This window comes from Metarhizium acridum, assembly GCF_019434415.1.
Source record: "Metarhizium acridum strain ARSEF 324 chromosome Unknown scaffold_1, whole genome shotgun sequence".
In the NCBI taxonomy this organism is placed as follows: Eukaryota; Fungi; Ascomycota; class Sordariomycetes; order Hypocreales; family Clavicipitaceae; genus Metarhizium; species Metarhizium acridum.
The window spans coordinates 4,988,779-5,008,976 of NW_027094015.1; the positions used below are offsets into that span (position 1 = coordinate 4,988,779).

At 50.8% G+C, this 20,198-nt stretch overlaps 6 protein-coding genes across 9 annotated transcripts; 4 read left to right on the forward strand and 2 right to left on the reverse strand.

Annotated features, from left to right (window-relative positions):
* Positions 1–1,158: 1,158 nt before the first annotated feature.
* On the forward strand, positions 1,159–3,524 carry J3458_001558 (uncharacterized protein). Of its 3 annotated transcripts, XM_066116783.1 has the most exons (4): positions 1,159–1,859; positions 1,952–2,069; positions 2,124–2,817; positions 2,907–3,524. In XM_066116783.1, exons 1-4 carry the CDS (start codon positions 1,791–1,793, stop codon positions 3,334–3,336), a joined length of 1,311 nt encoding a protein of 436 aa, XP_065978669.1. In that variant the 5' UTR covers positions 1,159–1,790; the 3' UTR covers positions 3,337–3,524. The 3 variants fall into 3 exon arrangements, with proteins under 3 accessions (XP_065978669.1, XP_065978670.1, XP_065978671.1); XM_066116784.1 differs by having other exon boundaries at positions 1,952–2,817; XM_066116785.1 differs by having other exon boundaries at positions 2,124–3,524.
* A 218-nt stretch (positions 3,525–3,742) lies between these two features.
* Positions 3,743–5,419, forward strand: J3458_001559 (uncharacterized protein; the record flags this gene model as incomplete). The annotated part of the gene is made up of 1 exon (XM_007814848.2): positions 3,743–5,419. The coding sequence occupies one exon, from the start codon at positions 3,743–3,745 to the stop codon at positions 5,285–5,287; it is 1,545 nt and encodes a 514-aa protein (XP_007813039.2). The 3' UTR covers positions 5,288–5,419.
* Positions 5,420–15,325: 9,906 nt separating this feature from the next.
* On the forward strand, positions 15,326–17,772 carry J3458_001560 (uncharacterized protein). 2 transcript variants are annotated; one of them, XM_066116786.1, is made up of 9 exons: positions 15,326–15,518; positions 15,588–15,783; positions 15,831–15,925; positions 15,984–16,097; positions 16,152–16,631; positions 16,701–16,830; positions 16,882–17,028; positions 17,082–17,466; positions 17,517–17,771. In XM_066116786.1, exons 1-9 carry the CDS (start codon positions 15,366–15,368, stop codon positions 17,647–17,649), a joined length of 1,833 nt encoding a protein of 610 aa, XP_065978672.1. In that variant the 5' UTR covers positions 15,326–15,365; the 3' UTR covers positions 17,650–17,771. The 2 variants fall into 2 exon arrangements, with proteins under 2 accessions (XP_065978672.1, XP_065978673.1); XM_066116787.1 differs by having other exon boundaries at positions 17,082–17,772.
* J3458_001562 (uncharacterized protein) lies at positions 17,743–18,831 on the reverse strand. The gene is made up of 2 exons (XM_007814850.2): positions 18,305–18,831; positions 17,743–18,251 (listed from the first exon to the last, which is right to left on the reverse strand). Exons 1-2 carry the CDS (start codon positions 18,566–18,568, stop codon positions 17,910–17,912), a joined length of 606 nt encoding a protein of 201 aa, XP_007813041.2. The 5' UTR covers positions 18,569–18,831; the 3' UTR covers positions 17,743–17,909.
* Positions 18,832–18,944: 113 nt separating this feature from the next.
* On the reverse strand, positions 18,945–20,141 carry J3458_001564 (uncharacterized protein; the record flags this gene model as incomplete). Its single annotated transcript, XM_066116789.1, has 3 exons — positions 18,945–19,635; positions 19,729–19,966; positions 20,029–20,141. The coding sequence occupies 2 exons, from the start codon at positions 20,139–20,141 to the stop codon at positions 19,792–19,794; spliced, it is 288 nt and encodes a 95-aa protein (XP_065978674.1). The 3' UTR covers positions 18,945–19,635; positions 19,729–19,791.
* Positions 19,192–19,863, forward strand: J3458_001563 (uncharacterized protein). The gene has a single exon (XM_066116788.1). It carries the CDS (start codon positions 19,367–19,369, stop codon positions 19,700–19,702), a length of 336 nt encoding a protein of 111 aa, XP_065978675.1. The 5' UTR covers positions 19,192–19,366; the 3' UTR covers positions 19,703–19,863.
* Positions 20,142–20,198: the final 57 nt, after the last annotated feature.

The window sequence follows — 20,198 nt, forward strand, 5'->3', positions numbered from 1 at the left end:
ATCCGGGACTTTGAAACCGATTGGTCGTAACCTGCCATCTGTTGCTGAGCGGCCTGGTATGACTTGATGGATTGGAGGACCGAAAGAGCCAGGCATGGCTCTTGATGAGGGCAGATGGGCTGTGGATAGCAAATACACCTTGGATGGCGCAGTGAAGACAACTTGGACAAGGCTGGGCATATTTCCCCCGCAACGTTACAGACTTTGTGGCGTTGATTCTTCCCGGACTGCAGTTTATGTACGTAGTGCTTAAATGTCTGCTATAGGATACGTTTGGTGAATATAGGGCCATGGCCTTGTCTGATTATCTGTCTCCGGCGGAGGAAACAGTGTCCCAGACTACCGAGCACAGGACAAAAGTCAATGCGTCAAGTATCCAGGGCTAGTGCCGCCGGAATGGTCCTATCACGGGCCTGGTCTGGCCTGATCGGATGGAGACAAGCTGAAGCGAACCGTTGAGGTGGATATAGGGGCGGCCGGGGTTGGGGGTTCAAGTCTCGATTGGCTTCCTCGCACACAGTACAGTAAAACTAGAGCCATGTCAAAATGATGTACCTGGACAAATGGAACCCCTGCAAAAGAGGCAATGGCAAGACGTGCGAGCAGATCGACGGCCGGGGGCTGTCAGTTGGGGTCTTGGGGGGTTGCTGTTGGTTGAGGGAGGCTTGAATGCAACAGTGTCAACGAGTCTCCTCATGTCCGGCTCGATTTAGTCGCGACTTAGTTAGCTTTAGCTTCGTCCAGCTTGCTACATGCGTGGCGGATCCAGAATCAAACGTTGGGGCAAGCTAGCGCCAGCAACTTGGAACAGCTTCATGCCCCGGCTCTTCCTGCTCTGCTTCCCGGAGTTCATTGACTATCCCATGATCCGTTGATCATGCCGAGGTCAACATGGAACTTGACCTGTCTAGCCGCAGAGACAGGCTGATTGCCGGCTTCTAAGAGGGAGCTGAGAGCCACTACCGAGCAATTTGGGATGGCCCGAACCGGCACTCGTGCTGACCCGACGCAGTGACTGGTGGGAACAAAACGTGGCCGTGGAGTCTGACGGCTAATGCCGCAGACTGGAGAAAGTCTTGTAAATCTACCGCTCCGCTCCGTGATGCAGAAAGTCACGCGATACTGTAAGCTACGATGAAAAAAACACATTTCCGGTGCAAGGCCTTCAATTTCTCGCAATTTCAGGCTGATTTACTTACCCCTTGCAGAGCTTTTGCCCACTCTCGCCAATCATAACCCCCCTCTGACATTTTGTTTCGTTGCCTGGGTTGAATGATTCTCCAGCCGGCGCTCAGACCTCTCAACTAGTGGCGATAGTTGGGTCCGTCCAACTTAAAAACCGGGCTACGACGGGCCTCCCGGAGTCATGGTGCCCTGATGTCAGAGAGGAATGGATGTAGAATCGCCTGTTTACGCACAGATCCCAAACTGCCAGCCATCGAAAGACACTGGGTAGTGGTGCTGGTTAGATAGAGTTTCGTGCCATGGCATGCGACAAGACTTTACAATGAACACGGCCCTTATCTGGTGTCAATCTGGCGTGGCTCGTCTCTGGCCTCTATTTGCATATAGCCAGCCTTGTTTTCCAACCGTTATTTGTCGAGCCCTTCGCCTTCAGTACGTGACCCAACGAGAAGTCTCGACCTGCTTCGAACGCGTCGAAATATCAGATGGATTCCACGAGAAAAATTGCCTCAATATAAACGGGTTGGGTTAATAGGGTTTCCTTGGTCAGGTTATTTTTGCAGTTTTACTGGTTGCAGGCCAGATAATTTGCCCATCTTCACGGCATGTCCCAAGAGTCAATAGACGTGAATCGCCGGGCCATCGTTGAGCTTGCCAACTTGCCAAGCTGTGCCGTAAGTCGTCTTCAGATGCCTTCATTGTCCAGAGAGCCTACGGGGGGCTCATTTTTCGCTTGCGAAGCTGACAAGAAGTATATCACATCCAGGCCGATTGCTATACCCGGCTGGCTGCTTCACCAAATAGCTATTCCTGCCACGCTGTTTCCAACAGCGAATCATTAGAAGGATGCCTTCTTCGCGCGTGCACGCTACCCGAAGCAATCTGTACGAACCACTGCGATACTTGATAGCTGATGCTGTTGCTGACGCGTGATGCAGTCGCCAGAAACGCCACAGAGATAGCATGTCAAACTCCGGTTCGCGACACCTCGGCTCCGTTTCTCGTCATCAACATTGTCCTCGGCCTCATCACGGCGGCAGTCATTTTGATGCGATTGACTTATAGGTTTTTTTTCAGTCGAAGAAATGGGCGCCTCGATATCGACGACGGCTTGATCCTTCTTGCATCGCCCGTCGCCATCGCCAGCTTGACCACCTTGCTGGCCGGGCTGTGGAAACATGGAATTGGGAAAGATGTTTGGGGCCTCAGCTCGGCAGAAGTAGTGACATTTGGCCTGTTTCTATACGTCATGGAGATGTTGTATCTGAGCCTTCTTACCCTTGTCAAACTCACGCTGTCGGTCTTTTACTTGGAGATATTCCCCAGTCCCATGATTCGCAAGCTACTTTTGGGTACCGTGGCTTTCCACGTCCTGTTTGGCGTCGGGTTTGTTTGCAAGACTATTTTCCAATGCACGCCCGTCGAGTACAGTTGGTTGCGGTATGATGCCGGCAGTTGGTCGACAACACACGGCCACTGCGTCAACATTCACATATCAGCATATGTCAACGCTGCCGTCAATGTGGCAACGGACTTTTGGCTCATAGGCATACCCATCACTCAACTACACAGGCTGAAGCTTCATTGGAAGAAGAAGATTGGCGCTTCCTTCATGTTCATGACCGGATTGTTGTATGTATACCCTATTTGGCTGCAGTACTTGGGCAAAAACAAAACATCTCTCCGGGTTGGAATGCAACAACTGACTGTATACCTGACAGGGTTACTGTTATTTCCATCCTTCGCCTCAACACACTCAAAGAATACGCCAAGACAACAAACCCGACCTACGACCAATATTCGGTTACTCTCTGGTCGGCCGTCGAAGTAAATATTGGCCTGATCTGCACTTGTTTACCTAGTATACGATTGATCCTGCTTCGCATTTGGCCAAGAGTATTTGGAATGACCTCGATTGACTCAAGTCATGGAAATTCACAAAAGGCCTCTCCTCGAGAACCGTCCAGATACTTTTACAAGAGCCCAGTCAACGCGGAGCATGAGCTGGATGCTACCGCCAGACTGACCGAACCTCCGGATGTGGCTCGCACTGCCACAAGAAGCACTTGGAGCGGTGATCCTGAGAGAGATAACGTGGAAGATGCTCCGCTCTATTATGAGGAAGCTCCGAGAATAAAGCCTCAATTATAGCCCAGTATGTCGTACATAGCGTAGAATGAGCATGCTGGGTAGGGTGGGAAAAAGAAGCACTTTTGTGCTGCGACAATGGCTGACACAAGATATGGACCAGAGTGTCATGGCCATGGGAAAGGTAATAGCTTAATCCATATTAATACCCACGGCTGTATTAATGAATTGCGTCATACACTAGAACGGGGCGTCTCCGATATTGCTCTCAAGGCGTGAAGACGGGGTATTAATCCACGCACACACGAAAGGTGTCTGGTGGACGCGTAATGTGCCTCGTGGAGTATCTTATCTGATCCCAGTCTCCGGCTCGGCGCTAGACAGACATCTCCGAGTCCGGTAATAAAAGGGGTGTATGGCCCGTCCATTGCTGAGAGGTTACAAGACCTTGGCTACATGTATGGACAATATGATTACTGCGCCGATTCTAGTCGGGCTCTGTGCCTTGTCGCGCCCAACACTGGGCGATGAAAGTGAGCATTTCGGACCTAGCAAGGACTTTGCACGCCGCCGCGCCCCGGAAATCTTCAATGCAGTGCACAACGCGATGCGGCAATGGGGTTCGTCTGTCCATCACAATGGCATGTCACTCTTCTTGGCAACAGTCCCCGAAGGCGTCCTCTTCCACCATGGAAACGGTCGACCAGAAAGCCCATCTGAGCCGGACTGGCTCGCGTACGAGATGGAACACGCTGAACAATTTACTCGCAGCTTCGGTCCTCCGCCGAAACAAAAGAATCCAAATACGGAGTCGAAACCAGATACACCAGCAGACCAGCAAAAAGTCATGGCCAGCAAGACACCGCTTTCTGACGCTGAAAGAGGGTGGCTACATGTGTACCGGACGACTCGACCGCTTCAATTCCTATACATCGACGGGATGAGCGGAGCAAAAACCGATATGGGAACCCTCGACATGCAGGATTATCTGCTTCGCAGCCGGCGATCTCATGGCGAAGTTGGTCGAGATGTCCGTCAAACGGCCAACACGCCAATAAGAGAGCGAGAACGGGCCGAATTCCTATGCGAACTTTGCAAAGAATGGCACCTGCAGGGAGTTATTCGAATGGAGGCTGGCTTTGAGATCATCAAGTGCAACTTCACGGATGGATTGGAACAAGTCCAAGCTTTTCGACGTCCCCGCTCAAGAAACAGTCATGGACTCCGGAGTGAGACTCGGCAGTTTGAGTACCTCCGCGGCATTGCGGAGAGATATTTCGACATTGGGTCATCGCGAACCGTGATTGACTACTCATCCATGGTTTCCGCCTTCTTCTTCCCAGTCAACTTGACCAACCCCGACACCAAGCGACCAGATTTGCCCAGACTTTCTCAAGCCACCGACGCCGACTTAGCTACTATCAACGGATACTTCAATGGCATCGTTTCACAGCGTCAAAATGAAACTAGACGCCAAATAGACTGGCAAGACGTCTCCGATATCATTGTCAGCCGGTATGCTGACAGATTGGAATACATGGTGAAACATGTCGCTTCTATGGACGTACTGGCGCTCGAAATAAACTTCCTTCTTGATGTTTATATCGATTACCCCGACGAGGATGAGCCTTCTTTGCCAAATGCGGTTAATCACTGCAAGGAGTTTTATCTAAAGGCGGTCTCTCCGGCGTCAGAATCGGATGACCTCATTCATGCCGCGTTCCGGCAAGTCATGTCAGAGATTTGCACAGCACTTTTTGAGGTCCGCGAGTCGTTAAGCTCCAAAAAGCTGACGAAAGAGCAATCCCTAGCAACGTCCACAAAAAGGCTGCAGTCACTGATGCAATATCTTGATTGGGCTCGCTTTAAGCGCTGTTCTGGCTGTGGCGTCGATGAGGTTTGTGTCATTCCCATGTGGCCATTTGGTGACGAGGAGGACTATTACCATCCTCGATGTCGGAATTCATCCGACACCCGCAGAGGCAAGAGCTATTGGGGCAGATTTACACCTTAGATAGGATGTGGCAAGGATCTTATTTTGTAGGTACATTTTGATTTAGCGGCAGCGTGAATGGCAAATGCGATTCATTAGGACGTGAGGGTGAAGTAATGATATGGCTCACAGCGAGACGTGCTGAATGGGAGAACATTTCGCAACCTCGCCTGTAATATCTTAACATGAATTCCTTGCATCGTAGCATGTTTTTCATGTAGGAGAATGATGCCACAATGCTCAAACTCAGGCCTGGTAGCTGAATGTGTCTTACCCCAGGCCTTTGACGCATAACTCCCACCAAGGACGATTTCTTGGGTCAAAAGTGTGATATTCAGAGGTTGTTGATCATGATAGTTGCTCTCTCTAGGGCTCCAATTCGGGCTTGGATTGATGGTCACGGCAGGGGTCTTTGGGGCTTCTCACCAGGTATAAAAGGGGTCAATTTTCAGGGTTTTCAGGCCATTCGACAAATATCTTCGTCAATCATCGATATCATCAAATTCGTTCAATTGAGGCCTCCAAAAGCCTCCCCAATAACCGCCTTCTACGCTGTGTAAATTGCTGTTGTATTTCCAACGCGATTATGCCAATAAAATAGCACTGCGATACCAACTTGCCCAGCCCGAATTATCTCTAGGATCGGTCTTGTGATTCGTGTTCACAAGCGAGCTTCGACAACTGTGTTACCCAGCTATCAAACAGCCAGGGCTGGCAATACGTTGCTTAACGCCTGGTCCGATAAGCTGATATTATTCGTTGTGAACGTTTAAAACATGTCGCGTCACACTGATGCAATAAAAGTACCCTCGAAAGATCACTTCAGATAATCTATGGATTTTGAATTCGACTACCAAATCGACTGCCAACCGCCGTTTACAATAAGCTCCGTGATCTGCAAACGCACCATACTGTCCCACATCGAACTCATAAACAAAAAGGTGACCGGCATTCAGAATAAATGAACTAAAGAGCTGGACTCCTCTAAGTAATTTTTAAAGTTAGTCCAAGCCTGATCAAATATAGACAAAAGCAACTAACCTCATTCAATCAGCCGCTTATGAGCAAACAAAGTACTCAGTATTGCTCACAGAGGCGAAGGATCGTCTTTTGAAATGCTTCCCTTCCTTTCCTCTATCCTAAGGGGGCTGACTGGTTCCCGTGATTTCATCTTCGTTCCTCCGCGCCGAATTGAAAGCTTGGGTCTCTCTGGTTGCTTGCTATGAATTAATTAGTGCCATGATACTTCGAATAATATGGTAAAAAATACTACGCCACCCCTTGCACGTTAGAGCTGTGGGTGCAAGGGGTACGATCATCCGAAGGCTGGGAGTCCTTGGGCCAAGCAACTATTAAGCCATTACATTTAGCTAGCTATCTAGTTATGCAGAGCCGTGGTCTGACCTATATGGATTCCGTGTAAGGACCTGTCGTCTTCTATGCCGCTCATCCCTCATCTTCATCTTCATACCCTCTGGTGGAGACTCGTAAAACAGGTGACCACGATCAAAGGGCGCATCCAGCATCAAGCCCTGGAGCGTTTTTACGCGAGAGACAGCTACGTAGCTTAAACCAGTCTGAAAGTCCCGACAGGAGAGATCTGTCACGATGACATCTTCAGTGATGCTCTGCGACTTGTGAACCGTAATGGCGTAGCATACGATCAGGGGAAACTGCGTGCGAGTGCAGAGAGTGCTTCCGATGAGGAAGTCCCTGTCTACTGGGAGAATCGGGACAATCTTTCTGCCATCAGCGGTGGTCAGGAACACAGGTCCACTGTACTTGTCAAACTCCATCATGATAACACAGGGAGGGTCTTGGACTGGGTCAGCCCCCGGTGCCCAGCCGATATCGTAAACGGTACCGCGAGCGCCGTTGCAGAGACCAACTGGCTGCCAAAGGTTAGATGTCAGCATCAGACGGGCGCCAATGCATATAGGGATCTGCTTCGCAAGGTTGCCCGCCTTGTCATCAGGCGCCGCAGCCGCGCCAAGGCCGACATTCTTAGCCTTGACCTGAATGACTGGCCGGCCGAGGCGGTCGAGGTGGTAGTGGTTATATTCGTTCACCCTATCTTTCGTGGCGTATACTCGCAAGGCGTTGGCGAACCTGGCGACCTCCAGATCATCTAGCTTCGCCTGTACTCGACCGGAAAGGAGTTTCCAGGACTCGACTGACAGTTGGAGGAGCCGCAATTCCTCGAGAGCTGTGCGAAACGCCTTCTGATCGTCGCCCCGTTGCCGTTGGACAACCTTCAAGAAGACTGATTTATCGAAGCGTCTATATGCGTTCCTGCCTTTGATCTCCACTCCCTGCACCTCTTTATCGTAATAGAGCGGCTTCTGTAGCACGGGTGGAAGCTGGAAGAAGTCGCCAACCAGAAGGATGTTAAGACTACCAAAGAACTCCTCATTCCTACTCGGGAACGCCTCGCGCAGGCGGTCATCGATCCAAGAAAGCTGTCGCAGTCCCAGCATGCTCTTCTCATCGATGATCAGGTAGTTGATGTCCTTCAGCTTCTTCTGGAGCTGGGCCATGTCAGTGGGCGAGAGGGGCTTGAAGTCCTTGTTGATTGGAAGGTGTAACAGGGAGTGCAAAGTAGTGCCCGATATCTGATTTCCCGCGACGCCAGTGGGCGCGGCACGCCAAACAGGTGTCCCTCTCCCGGCAGCAGCGGCTTGGAGGTGCGCGGAGAGCAAATTAATGAGGTATGACTTCCCGGTACCACCTCCACCATCCACATGGAGCAGCAACTGAGAGGGTTCCTGATTCAGGAAGTGGTCCATCACGGTATCGTATACTAAGCGCTGATCCCGGTTTAGGGAATCTCGAGCTTCCAAGGGCTGATGATCCACATCAAGGTCAAGGCGGTTTGCCGCCTTGCGTTGCTTCCAGTAGTCGCCCTTGAGAATACCGTCATCAGTATACCGTCCAACGTGAGGGGTCCAATCATAATTGATGTCGATGTCTCGGCGGCCGAGCATGTCGATATCCTCTTCCTCCAGCGGGCGGTCGGGAAGCATGCGGGCGAGTTCATGCCAGTCTTCATCCACAATGGGCTCTTCATGGACCTCAAGCTCAAATTCGTCGTCCTCAGCCCTCAATTCATTTGTATCTGGCTCCCCATAATGATCGTCCGCATGGGTGTCACGGTGCTGCTCTCTGCAAAACCTGTACGCAGCCGCGAAGGAATCGAACCGCTGCCCGCCCACGGTGAGCAACTCCTCTGGAGAGCGATGCGGATGAGCCATCATCAATTTAACACGGCAGAAGTCACCAAACTGGGGAGATGCCTCCACGGACCTGTATCGAGGAAAGTAAGACAGGACTCTCTTCTTCGCGTTGGCAGCGAGTCTCCTCCACGTCTTGAGATTATACGATTGCAGGTACTCGAGGTAAGTTGCATCCTCGTGCTGGTCATTTCTCTCGAGATACCTCCTGTAGCTGCCGACGGTCTCGTTGACATCTTCATCCACGCGATACGAACGTGCATGTTGCTCCAAAGGACGGCAGTCGACAGAGACCACCATCCGCGTGCCTTCCTGCAGAGGAATGTTAAGGAGAAGATGGGAAATCTCCTGCGCCGAGTAATCTCTCTCGGCAATCAGCTTATTCATCAGGCGAGAGGAGAAGGATAATAGCGGCTGAAGGTGTGCCGTGTGCGGCAAAACCTGGTCTGCAAGCTTACAGTAAGGCTCAGTCTTCTTCTCAGATTTGCTGCAATACTTGGCAGCGTACGTAATAACCGCCTGTAGGCTGGTGCAAGGAGATATGTCGATATTGGCTAGCCAGCCTAGTATAATGGCGGGATTGAAGTGATTCATGAGGTTGTCATTCCGCGCCGCCTCGAAGACATAGTACGACTTGCCTTCCTTCCTGATCACTGCGGCCAGCTCCCGCAAGGCACGAGGAAAGTCAAAACGACACTCCCGCTCTGGATTGGCCGCATTGGCCGCCTCGATATCTGCAGCAGCGCCTTCCATATCCCTCGCCAGATCAACGGTTCTCTTCCTTACGCGTAAGCAGTATGTGGTATTGCATCTGTGGCGCTGGCAGCGGTTGACGATTTGTGAGAGACGCAGGAATGTCAGTTCTGTACTCAGTGGATCTACGCTCAGGGGGTTACCCTCACCCTGGGGCATAGTCCTAGTCGGCTCAGGATTAATGGCAGTGATGTGGAATCCCCACGTGCGTGCAAAAACATCACGAGCGGCTTCATCCACCATGTCGACTCTTGGGCAATTCTCCATCCAGTACAGGCCATGGTTGTGCGGACTGCCACGCCCTTGCCATTCATACCGATCCCAGTAATCCGTAATGTTGAACTTCTTGCTTAACACGATATCTCGAAAGAAACAGTATCGGCGGTAGAAATGGAAAGCAGCAATGTGAGGATTCTGACGCAAAAGTTGGCGCGAGAGACCCATCCTCTCGGACTCGGACGCAGCCAGCCATTCATCATATCGGGGCATGTGCTGGTAGAGACTCCGCCAGTGTAAATCTGCCGGGCTGAATGTGATGAATGCACCAGGACATCCAAGGTTGTAGGCATAGGCCTCGAGGTCCTGCCTCTTCCTGTTCCAGAAGGGGCGCGTGCCGCGAATAGGTACCGCATGTCTTGTGATTGAGTTGATTAGCACCTGCGCCTCAGGGTCCTCGCTGTGCTCCAGTGCCTGAACAAGCTGCTCCCGTGTGAGCGGTTCATGACTACCATCGTGTTGCTTCACGAAGAATTTGGACCGTGCACGGGCCTGTGACCGCATCAGAGTATTGAAGGCGACGAAGCGGAAGGTCGGGTGGCGTGCAAAACGCCCGTCATGCCAGCGCATCGCGTGCTCGATGTAGTCCTTGTAGTCGATTGACCGTAGCCGAGGCTCAACAAAGTCGGCTCTCCCGTCAGGAAAGAGGCAGGGAAAAGCTAAGGAGAGTAGGGCATGAGAGCGATTGAACTCATTAATGGGTGTGCGCCGTATATTCGGAAGCTGCAGCTCGTGCTGCACCTGCTCCTGGAAGCTTGTGGAAAGCCTTGGTTCAGCTTCTGGTTCTCCGGCAAGAATAGACCGCAGAGCATCGAGCTCCGTGTCCTTGGCCAAAAGGTCCGGCACCGCAGCCTCGTCCTCCAGGTCCGGTTCTGCCTCCTCATCTTCCTCGGGTCCAACTTCGGCAGCCTCCACCTGGCTCTGGGGGATGTCGTCCAGGACATTGCCATCTTGAGGCAATTGACTCAGCCGCTCTTCGTCGATGACGATGCATCGATAGCCAGGATGATGGCGCCGGAGGTAGTTAAGCCATATGGCAACTGGCTGGCGGCGTACACGGAACTGGCGGGTGAATTGCCGGCTAAGGTTTGCATGGGACGACGTATTGGAAGGACGGAGTAATACAGTGTTCAACTCCCGCGGCAAAAGCGGGAGTTGGTTGTACACCAAGCCAACCTCGCGGAGAAAGTGAACAACATGTCCCCGATATTTGTACTGCTGGCCCCGCACAAGCATAATATTCACGTGGACGTGAACACGGCCTATTAAAGACTCTTCAGTAGGTGTAAGCTGAGGCAATTGAGTCGGTACGGAGCCAAAATCCAACTGGTTGTCCACAGAGAAGAAGTACGGCTCTTCAGGGCCGCGTTTATCATCCTTTCGACAGCAACGCGCACAAATGCCATCAGAATCGATCTTCATCTGGAACCAACGCTCTTGACATCGACCACAAAATTGCATTTGGTCATTGTCCAGCTTTGTCCAGAACTCACGGAGGATTGCTTTATCACGACAGGTCAAGGCGCAAGCGTCCAGGTCCCCATTCCACACCGGATCTTGTGCGTGAAATACGGCCGATTCTTCAGGTGGAATCATCACTGGACTCCGGTACCGTCGTGGCGGCCCCGACGATCGAGTTTGCCTTTGAGATTTTTTTGGCCGCCCTCCTGTACCAGGGGCAGGACCACGGCGAGCACGGCGACGAGGCCCTGACTTTCTGGAAGGCTGCCGCGAGCAATAGCGAAGAGGGCTTTCGTCCAAGGCATTGCTATTATCGTTCCCGTCTTCGTCCCCTAGATCGGAATCAGACTCTACCCCTAGGTGTTCGAGGTACTTCCGTGGTCGAGCAGGTGAAAGCAGCAAGTTGAAATAGTCCTCGACGTCAACATCAGATTCAGAGAACTGTCCCCTGTCATCCGCTTCCTTGGTCATTCCATCCCCATCTGGGAGCTCATTTGCCTGTAGTCGATCTTGACTCCCAGCTACGTTCCGTGGTTAGCTTGAACAAACTGCCGGGACCACAGCACAAGGATACCTTCTCCAGGACCATCAGAACCTTCAAAGACGCCGAGTTGAGAGATTGTGGGAGTTAGTGACACAGCCTCCCCTGCACGGCGTCGTGAACGATGGTCGCGCCGAATAGTGGCCTGCTTGGCCCTGGCGCCGGCCTTGGAGGCATCATCTTGCGAGTCCTTCCCGCCCTTGTGGAACCTAACAGCCAGGTAAGAGTAGTCCACACCAGTCGTGCTGCTTCGGACAGTAGATGGATCAGAATGTGAGGCGACAGGATCGGTCGAGGGCGGCACAGGCGGTGAGGGAGCTAGAGCCCGGAAGAGCCGCGAGCTCGCTTGGGTTGGTGGGATCGGCGTCCCCAGCACTATCTGCGGCTGGCTGCCTGGCTCTCCGAACAAACTCCTAGCTGTATGTTGTTGCCGTAGCTTCTCTGGCGATGTAGGTTGGGTTCCAGATCTCTGGTTAGGAGGCGATAGGCCAGCGTCTCTGTCGGTTCTTTTCGGGGCAGATCTCTCAGCTGAGGTAGGACGGACAGCCAGCTTTCTCAATGCAAGGACGGCACCTTTGGACCTGGCACGCTTGATCAGGTTAGGGAGGCATATATAGTATATCAATGGTGTCAGTTACCTCGGAATTGCGGTGGTCCCGGCATTCCAGACAGGTTGTAGTTGGATTGGCAGATTTCCTCCTGCTAACGAAATTACTTGGTGATTTTGTTCGGTCGCAAGACGGGCAATGGACTGCCAATTCAGATCTAGGACTAATATTACCCCTAGAATCATAATCCATACCCAACCATGCGGTACATCTGTTTCAATAATGGAAGAAAGGCTGCTGGCCAAGCAAACGAACAGATCGCTGGGCAAATTTAGCGATTGTAAACGATTGTAAACGATTGTAAACGATTGTAAACAGAGAAGTAAACAAAGAAGCACCGACAGACGGTGGCTGTCCTTTACCCACTTTTCTAGAGCCACCAACCAATCCAGCCTTCTTTCGCGATTTCCCATACAAAATTTGGACCAATAGAAACTTATTTGTCAAGCCTGCACCAAACCCTCATTATTCGGAAAACTTATGGATTAATGTAGAGTCAGCCTTCGGCTGAATTAGGAACAGCGGTATGAAACTCACTTGATGGCAGGGCCCTGACGTTGATAACATGGGCTGCTTGTCTGCTTGGAAGGCTTTGATTTGCTGTTGTCCATTTTGAATTCGTTTCCTGAACTGAACAAGGGTTGCTGAGAGAAAAAGTCGGAATGTCTATTTAGAGTTAATGATAAAATACGATTTCCTGGGGTGCGAAGGTGATTTTAAACTCACATCTTGGCCTTGTAGAACCTGAGAACTATCATACTTGAATGGACGGCTGCAAGGACGATGAATGATAAGCAGAGTGACAATGAACTCATTGTAGCTAAGACTACTGATGCCCTCAAATTGTACAATCGCCCTATGCGATTTGCGTTGTTGGAATGCTGGCAAAATATGGATGCAAGAAACGCACGGCATGGCATAATGAACGTGTGACGCGGCTCTTTGTCAGCCGCAAAACCGGCGCGCAATCAGCCGGCAGAAAGAAGTTCAAAGAGCGAAGATAGACAAACACTACTCGGTTTGTGACTAACAATGATGCTAGCACAAAGACATGTGACTCAAGGTTTGTCCAACTATTCCGCGTGACATGTCTTCTCTTTGACGATGTTTCATTTATATTGGCAGATGACGAGCAGTGTCTGTTTGTTGACGGTTTCTCCTTACAGCTTCAAGCACCTTGAATATTGAATGCAACTAAAACCCTTACACCCGATCAGTCAAACTTCATGCATAAAGAAGTTTTGTGCACCTACTCTAAAGCGGCTTGAGGCTTTGTGCGCCTTTACTTGTGTACAACACATTCCTTGACAAAGGCGATCAAGCACATGCAAATATACATAATGGAATATTAACAGCCCCACCAATAAAGACATATGAACATCTTAGCGTCTCTAGAGTCGTTGACTAAAACCTTTAAAGACAAGTCTGTAGCATAGGGTGCTAAACTGAGGACTTAGGACTCTCCATTTTAAGCCAACTCCGATGAGCTGTTGCGAGCTGTAGGAGGAAGGGCAGAATGACTGACGCTTCCACCCCACGGCCGCTACAACGCGGTTTGTATAGTTCGTAGTGGACTAGGGTGGAGAAATCTTCTCTTTTTGCTTCGACCTGACAGTCCTCTTTGTTCGCTGGTTGTCCATGAATCGTCAAGATGCCAACCTTTATCAAGCGCCCCCATGTTGCTAGAGCCCACGGACGGGACCATCTTACAACTTTACGCAGTAGATTGCGAGAGATTCACTGATAGGGCTTGAATATTGCAGGTGTATATCCCTCCGATCTCCAACGCCGAGTTCTGGTGCGTCGCTGTAGGAGTTTTGAAAGCCGTTTAGCTTGGCATCACAATCAAAATTAATCACAAGCGCATTATAGGTGGGTCATTTGCAGCTGCAGGTGTTCTGGACGACGAGATAGGGTCTATTAGCTCTGGTGTGTACAAGCTCGGAAAGACGTGAATGGAATAGTGTCAAGCAGCACAAAAGAAAAGGTGCACCTATGAGTCAATTTTGTGACTCTTGTTTCAAATTTGAAACCGCCGCTTCATGGTTTATCGGTGCAGTCTTTGCCTGAATTAGCGGCTAGTGCGGTCGATTTATTAAACCTGCACTCATCTTGGATTTTATGATACCAAAGGATACCTTTTTGGCTAACTAAATGACCAGGACTCTTCATATTACTAGCTAGCGGCTAACCTTTACGTTTTCAGCAAAGCGAAACAAAGTGATGGATCGAGCGATGTCGGACAAACGTCCCAAGACAGCTGTTTGCGGTGTTCCTGTGACAAGGGCTCAATAGAGGGCTTGGAGCAATGTAGCTCAATTCATCTAATAACAGTCTTTGGTATCAAAGGTCCTTGGTTTTCCTTAAGGCCTCGTTGACCAAAGACCTCTTTAAATACAAGAAGTCGGTGAAGGACTTTGCCCTAGGTCTCGTGACCGTAGCCCTTGTGTAACCTTTGACATTGGGCCATTTCCGTGTAGCAGTTCCCCCGCATCCGAATTCATGCCATAGAAAACTGAGTGAGTGCGACGCGGAAGCGACTGGAATCTCTTGTAACTTGGTACTTGAAAATCAGCCCATGATGGCTCGCATGACACCATATAGGGGTTGACTTGTCAGCAAGTCGTGTAACATCCCGAAGTCTCGGTAATTGCATATAGTTGGGGGGCGCAGCGGGCTTATACAGCTCGCTGTCCAAGACGACTGGGTGGATTGATGGCGGGTATAGTCTGACCTGAGCAACCTAGAGCGTCATTCATATCATGGCGATTATGGGCATTAAACCGCATCCCTAAATACCATGTTGTCCTGTTGGAATATCTGCGCACAATCACATCGGTGGGTTATGGCCTAACAGACCCAGACAACAGGTTTACCAACCGAGTTCAGATTTTGCACAACATACGATAGTTGAAATTTTAAGCATTCATGCTAAAGCGCTATCACACGGTACTTGGAGAGTAATCGCAAATAAGATCTTGTGTCGGGTTGAGCCATATTTTTTCTTTGACGGATGCCGGTAGGCACCCGCATGCGTTACATGGGTTGTCGACAATGTAGCATTGAAATCTCATAAAGACAGTTACCCCTCACACTTTGCAATAAGATTCAGCTTGTGGAAGGGCAAAGTTGTGACTCGATGCAATCTTGATACACATTCTTGAAACTCTTGTCTACTTGCCCGGATAATGTCCTAGGAAGGTGACAGCTTCCGCCAACATACACAAAGCATGCGGCTGTCCACAATTCAAGTCTGCATTGGAGCTTTTGCTTCGGCTGCGGAGGCAACTGTCGTCACGGACAATGCTGCACTCGCTGCCAACAAGACGTTTGACTTTGTGGTTGCCGGCGCCGGCCTGTCCGGAATTACAGTGGCAAACAAGGTGTGTGTTGTTTAACGTGTCGAATACGTACTATCTGAACTTGCCGAGTTAACGAAGACGACGATACAGCTTAGCGGTCAAGGGCATTCTGTGCTTCTGATTGAAGCTGGCCCAGATGGCTCATGGAATCCAGTAGTATGGGATGCAGAACGTCACGTGTATCCAGCTGTTTTCTGTAATTGGAACTACCCCGTCTATGACGATGCCGGCAATAAACTAAACTTTACGCTTGACGCCGGCGCTTGCATTGGCGGATCAACGTCTAGTGAGTCTGCTCGCGCACTCAACACGCTGCTCAGCTAATGGGTGCAGTAAATGGAATGGTATGGTACAGGCCAACTAAAGCCGAGATTGATAAGCTGGAAACGCTGGGCAACCCTGGGTGGAACTGGGACAATCTTGAGCCTGTAAGCACTCATCATCATTTCCAGAACAAGGTTCGGTAACTAAGCTATGCGTTCAAAGTATATGAAAGCAATAGAGCGCAATCATCCACCGACAGCCGACCAAATCGCTCAAGGTGCCGGCTATGACCCGGAAGTGCACGGTTACCACGGACAAGTTAACACATCTTTTCCTGTAAGGCGTTGATGCCGAAATCGTGGAGGTTCAGGCTGACCTAGCTTTGCCTAGACGCCCATGCGTATCCCCACGGCGGTACAGCTTTACAAGAAGGGCCTGCCGCTCGTGTTCACGGGGCTCGAGATCGGAAACGATCTCTCCAACCGCACTTCAGTTGTGTCAGCGTCCACTTCCTGGACTATCTGGAATGATCCAGTGACAGGCAAACATATGCGGTCTTCAGCTGCGGATGCCCTTCTCTGGGCGCCAGATCAGCAAACGAGAACTTTGACCGTGCTTGCCAACCATACCGTCACGAGAGTAACCTTTGACAAAGGCCTCAAGGCAACTGGAGTGGTTTTTGCAAGCAGATCAACTAAAGGCACGGCCAGACTTTACACTGTTGGGGCCAGAAAGTCTGTGATCCTCTCCACGGGCACATTAGCCACACCGGCAATCCTAGAGCGCTCTGGGGTCGGCAAGGCGAGTGTCCTGTCGGCTGCCAAGGTTAAACAATTGATTGATCTGCCGGGCGTTGGTGCGAACCTTAATGTAAGTGTTACCGCTTAGCTGATAAAAAAGGAATGCAAAGGAAGGGTTGGGCGTTAATGCTGTGCTCAGGATCAACCCGGGTCTTCGACATATGCCCACATGTCGAAGAAACATCAGAGTGATGCTTCCCTGGTAGACGATGGCAAGCTTTTCGGCCCAGAGACCTCTTTGATCAACATCGACGAGACATGGGCTACTAGTAAGGAATCCTTTCTTTGGATTTGTTGCATCTAGTACTGAATACTGTTAGATGCTTATGCGATTGCGGAGTCCTTGACATCTCCGGCAAATCTTGCGTCTCGAGCCGAGCACCTCGTCAATGCCGGCGCAGCGGTGAGCATCGCCGGCGCCGAGAGTATTCTGAATGCCACGATACAGCTGATTGTCGAATCAAGACGCAAGTTCCCTTTCTCTTCTGCTCGGTCGAACATGTATACTAAGCTGCCATAGTGCCCGTTGCCGAGTTCATCGCCGAGACGTACCCAGCCGTCTTTGGCGCCCACTTCTGGCCTCTGATGCCCCTATCAAGAGGCCATGTACATATTCATTCCGCGGACCCATTCGAGTTTCCCATTATCATGCCCCGTTTCCTCACAGACCAGTTTGATCAGCAGGTAGCGGTTACAGTATCACGTATTTCACGAGCACTCTGGGCCAGTAAAGCGTTTGAGGGTTTCGTTGACGACGCTTACTATGACCCCAAGATTGGTCCCAACGGTACGGATGCGGAGTATCTCGAGTGGTTCAAAAGGACGGCTAGGGCTGCTAGTCACTGGCTTGGGTCAACAGCTATGATGCCAAGGCACCTGGGCGGAGTGGTAGACTCCCGATTACGGTACAACCGCATCGATCAATACCAAAAGCGAACTGGCTAACAAGTTGCAGGGTCTACGGAACCAAGAACCTCCGCGTCGTTGATGCTGGTATCCTCCCATTCCAGATCACCTCCCACATGATGTCAACTTTGTATGCTGTTGCCCAGAAAGCAGCGCAACTCATCTTGGAGGACTGCAACTAGACTAGGACCAACGGGAAATTGGTCATATCACAAGGCATTGTTATCTTACCCTTTACACTAATGACTGTAGTATTTGAACAGCTCTGTGTAATGGCCTATTTAAGAACAGCCAAAGCTTTTTTTCTCTTTGCAAATTGTCTCATTAGTCCTGAATTGCGTGATGAGAGGGCCACCTCACAAACATAGAACACAAATAGTGCCAAGCATCCTTCAACCTGCATTACCAAGACATTGCATCCAACGCCACAAGTATGACCATGTTAGCCAACAAGAAAGGCGGCCATGCCCAAGGCAAAAGCAACCACTGCCCCAGCCGGGGCCCTCACATCTGCACCTCCATGGGCGCCTCCTCCAGTGCTCGTCGGGCTGGGACTAGCCGAGGCAGACGTATGGCTAGATGAAACTAATGTACCTCCAAACACATTTGCAGGGTGACTTGCAGTGCTCACAGACTTGGCTGCGTTCTTATAGGAGCCGAGAGTCTGGGAAGAGGACGGGTTGACGACGCCAGACATTCCATTTTTACAATGCTCGAGAACAGTCTGCGCGCAGTAAAAGAAGATGGGGTCTGTCGAGTTGACTTTAACTTGGAAAGAGTCGGTCTATTCATCGGTCAACCTTTGTATATGAAGCACGAGTTTGCGCAACGTCTTACAGCCTCGCCAGAGGAAACTGGCATAAACCCCGAGAAGAAACCACCAGTCTTGGCCGGAGCACACGGGTTGCTGAAGTCGCCCATGACGACGCTATGGTTGAGTGGGTAGAAGTGGAAATCCAGCGTATCCCCAACGCCTGCCTTGACGGTATCTGGCGAGAAGGTGAAAGTACCATTCTCGCCGACGTCGACCTGGATTGTTGCTGCGCTGGCACCGGCAGAGAGTGCCAGCAGCAGCGCGAGTTCAAAGTTCCTGGTGTACATGGTAGGACCGGTTGACGTATCCGTGAAGCAGAGATGAGCTGCCAAGACAGCTAGTGACGGCGACTGCCTATTTCACCTGCTGGTAATCATTTCACTTTCCTCCCATAATGTAGGCTACAGGAAGATCTTTATGCTGCCGGCGCTCCTAGTGGCAGCGCAACCCGGGGGCCGTCACTTGAATGCATCAGCCACTGGCTTTGCCCAAATACGAAGAGAAGCTTCAAAGCCATCACAGCGGCCGCATATACCATGCCAAAATTGAACAAGTTCCAAATATTGAGAAGGGAAAATAAAAGTTCAGTCCCAAGCCCTGTGGCTGAAGGCAGTCGATTGCAGCATGGGCGCTGAACGCAATGTACTCGGACAGTTGATGCGCCGCTCAGTCTCGTCCTATGCGGTGCCAGGGAACACGCCCAATACAGCCCCGTGGCATGAGAGATATGCCGAGCGGTCCATTTCATGCTGCCGACCGGCGCCACTAGATGGCTTCAGACGTTGAGCCATCTCGACCAGGCTGGGCGCCAATGGGGGCGCGAGTGGCTGGGCTGCCAGCGGTGACCTAGCATCTCGCCCATTTCAGTACTGTCGATGCCAGAAATGCGTGCCGAAGTGCCGAGTATGGCGTTGGCATGGGATGGCGGCACTTCGAGAAGCAATTGGGGCTAACTGGATGATGAGCTCACTGCAGGCGAATGGGCTCGCTGGAGGTGGTACGATCTGAATCTTGCCTTGACGCCCTACACGGACATGGACGCCTAGGCGCGGCTAGGTATTCTTGTTTTAGTAAGTTAAATTGTGATGCGTTTTTGGCCCATCAGTCTATTGGTGGTGACGGATTTTCTTGTCCTGGGGGAGCTAACGCCTGTTGGAGACGTCATGGAACAGGCAAACGGTAGTGTTGATAACTTGGAAAGAAATTCTTCCGGCGGGACATTTTCCGTATGTGAAATTTCCATGGTGGGGGAAGATCTTTTCCATCTCAAGGTAAGCACATGCATGCAGTGGACAACAAGGAACCGAGAGTATCCTCGGATATACATGTTGGTGATGGTAATTTTGACACGAGTCTCGGTCAATTTAACCGGTGAGAAAGAGTTTCTGTTAGCCTGGAATTCATCGTGTGCTATTTTCTGAAAATAAAGGCAGTAATACGGACTCACATCGATGATTATAGCATATCCAGTCGAGGCTGCTCTTAACCACTCTATTGCCGTTCGCCGTAATCAGTCATTTAAACCCAGGAAAGGTCTTTTGAGGCCAATGAGTACCGGAAAATGGCCACAGTACCCCAGAAGACTGGAAGCCGCCAGGCCAGAGTACGTTGAAAGATAATCCACATTCACTCCCAGAAGGTCGACGTGCGGATGTGTAAGAGCCAGGAGAAGGGCGCCGATGTCGCTAAATCAGAGTGAGCACGGATTTTTATATGTTTTTTGTAATGGGAGAATCCTCCTGCTTACTCTGCGTCGCCAAACAGCTCGGTATCAATGATCAATTTCTTTTCCCCTAGTGTGTGGTTGAAGCCGAGCGCAGCGAGGCCGAGGACGATTTTCCAAAGTCGCGATAGTCCCATCCTGGAAGGCTCAAGCGCGGATTGATATTACAGGCAGCAAGTTGCAACACGTACGAC

What these genes read in the sequence shown, in the direction of transcription:
- J3458_001558 (XM_066116783.1), top strand. Translation starts at nt 1,791, where the DNA reads ATGTCCCAAGAGTCAATAGACGTGAATCGCCGGGCCATCGTTGAGCTT. An exon ending in CCAACTTGCCAAGCTGTGCC is followed by an intron (nt 1,860 to 1,951) that starts GTAAGTCGTCTT and finishes TATCACATCCAG; the next exon opens with GCCGATTGCTATACCCGGCT. An exon ending in ATGTTCATGACCGGATTGTT is followed by an intron (nt 2,818 to 2,906) that starts GTATGTATACCC and finishes TATACCTGACAG; the next exon opens with GGTTACTGTTATTTCCATCC.
- J3458_001560 (XM_066116786.1), top strand. Translation starts at nt 15,366, where the DNA reads ATGCGGCTGTCCACAATTCAAGTCTGCATTGGAGCTTTTGCTTCGGCT. An exon ending in CATTGGCGGATCAACGTCTA is followed by an intron (nt 15,784 to 15,830) that starts GTGAGTCTGCTC and finishes TAATGGGTGCAG; the next exon opens with TAAATGGAATGGTATGGTAC. An exon ending in CGACGAGACATGGGCTACTA is followed by an intron (nt 16,831 to 16,881) that starts GTAAGGAATCCT and finishes GAATACTGTTAG; the next exon opens with ATGCTTATGCGATTGCGGAG.
- J3458_001562 (XM_007814850.2), bottom strand. Translation starts at nt 18,568, where the DNA reads ATGTACACCAGGAACTTTGAACTCGCGCTGCTGCTGGCACTCTCTGCC. An exon ending in CAGTTTCCTCTGGCGAGGCT is followed by an intron (nt 18,252 to 18,304) that starts GTAAGACGTTGC and finishes ACCGATGAATAG; the next exon opens with ACCGACTCTTTCCAAGTTAA.
- J3458_001563 (XM_066116788.1), top strand. Translation starts at nt 19,367, where the DNA reads ATGCGTTTTTGGCCCATCAGTCTATTGGTGGTGACGGATTTTCTTGTC.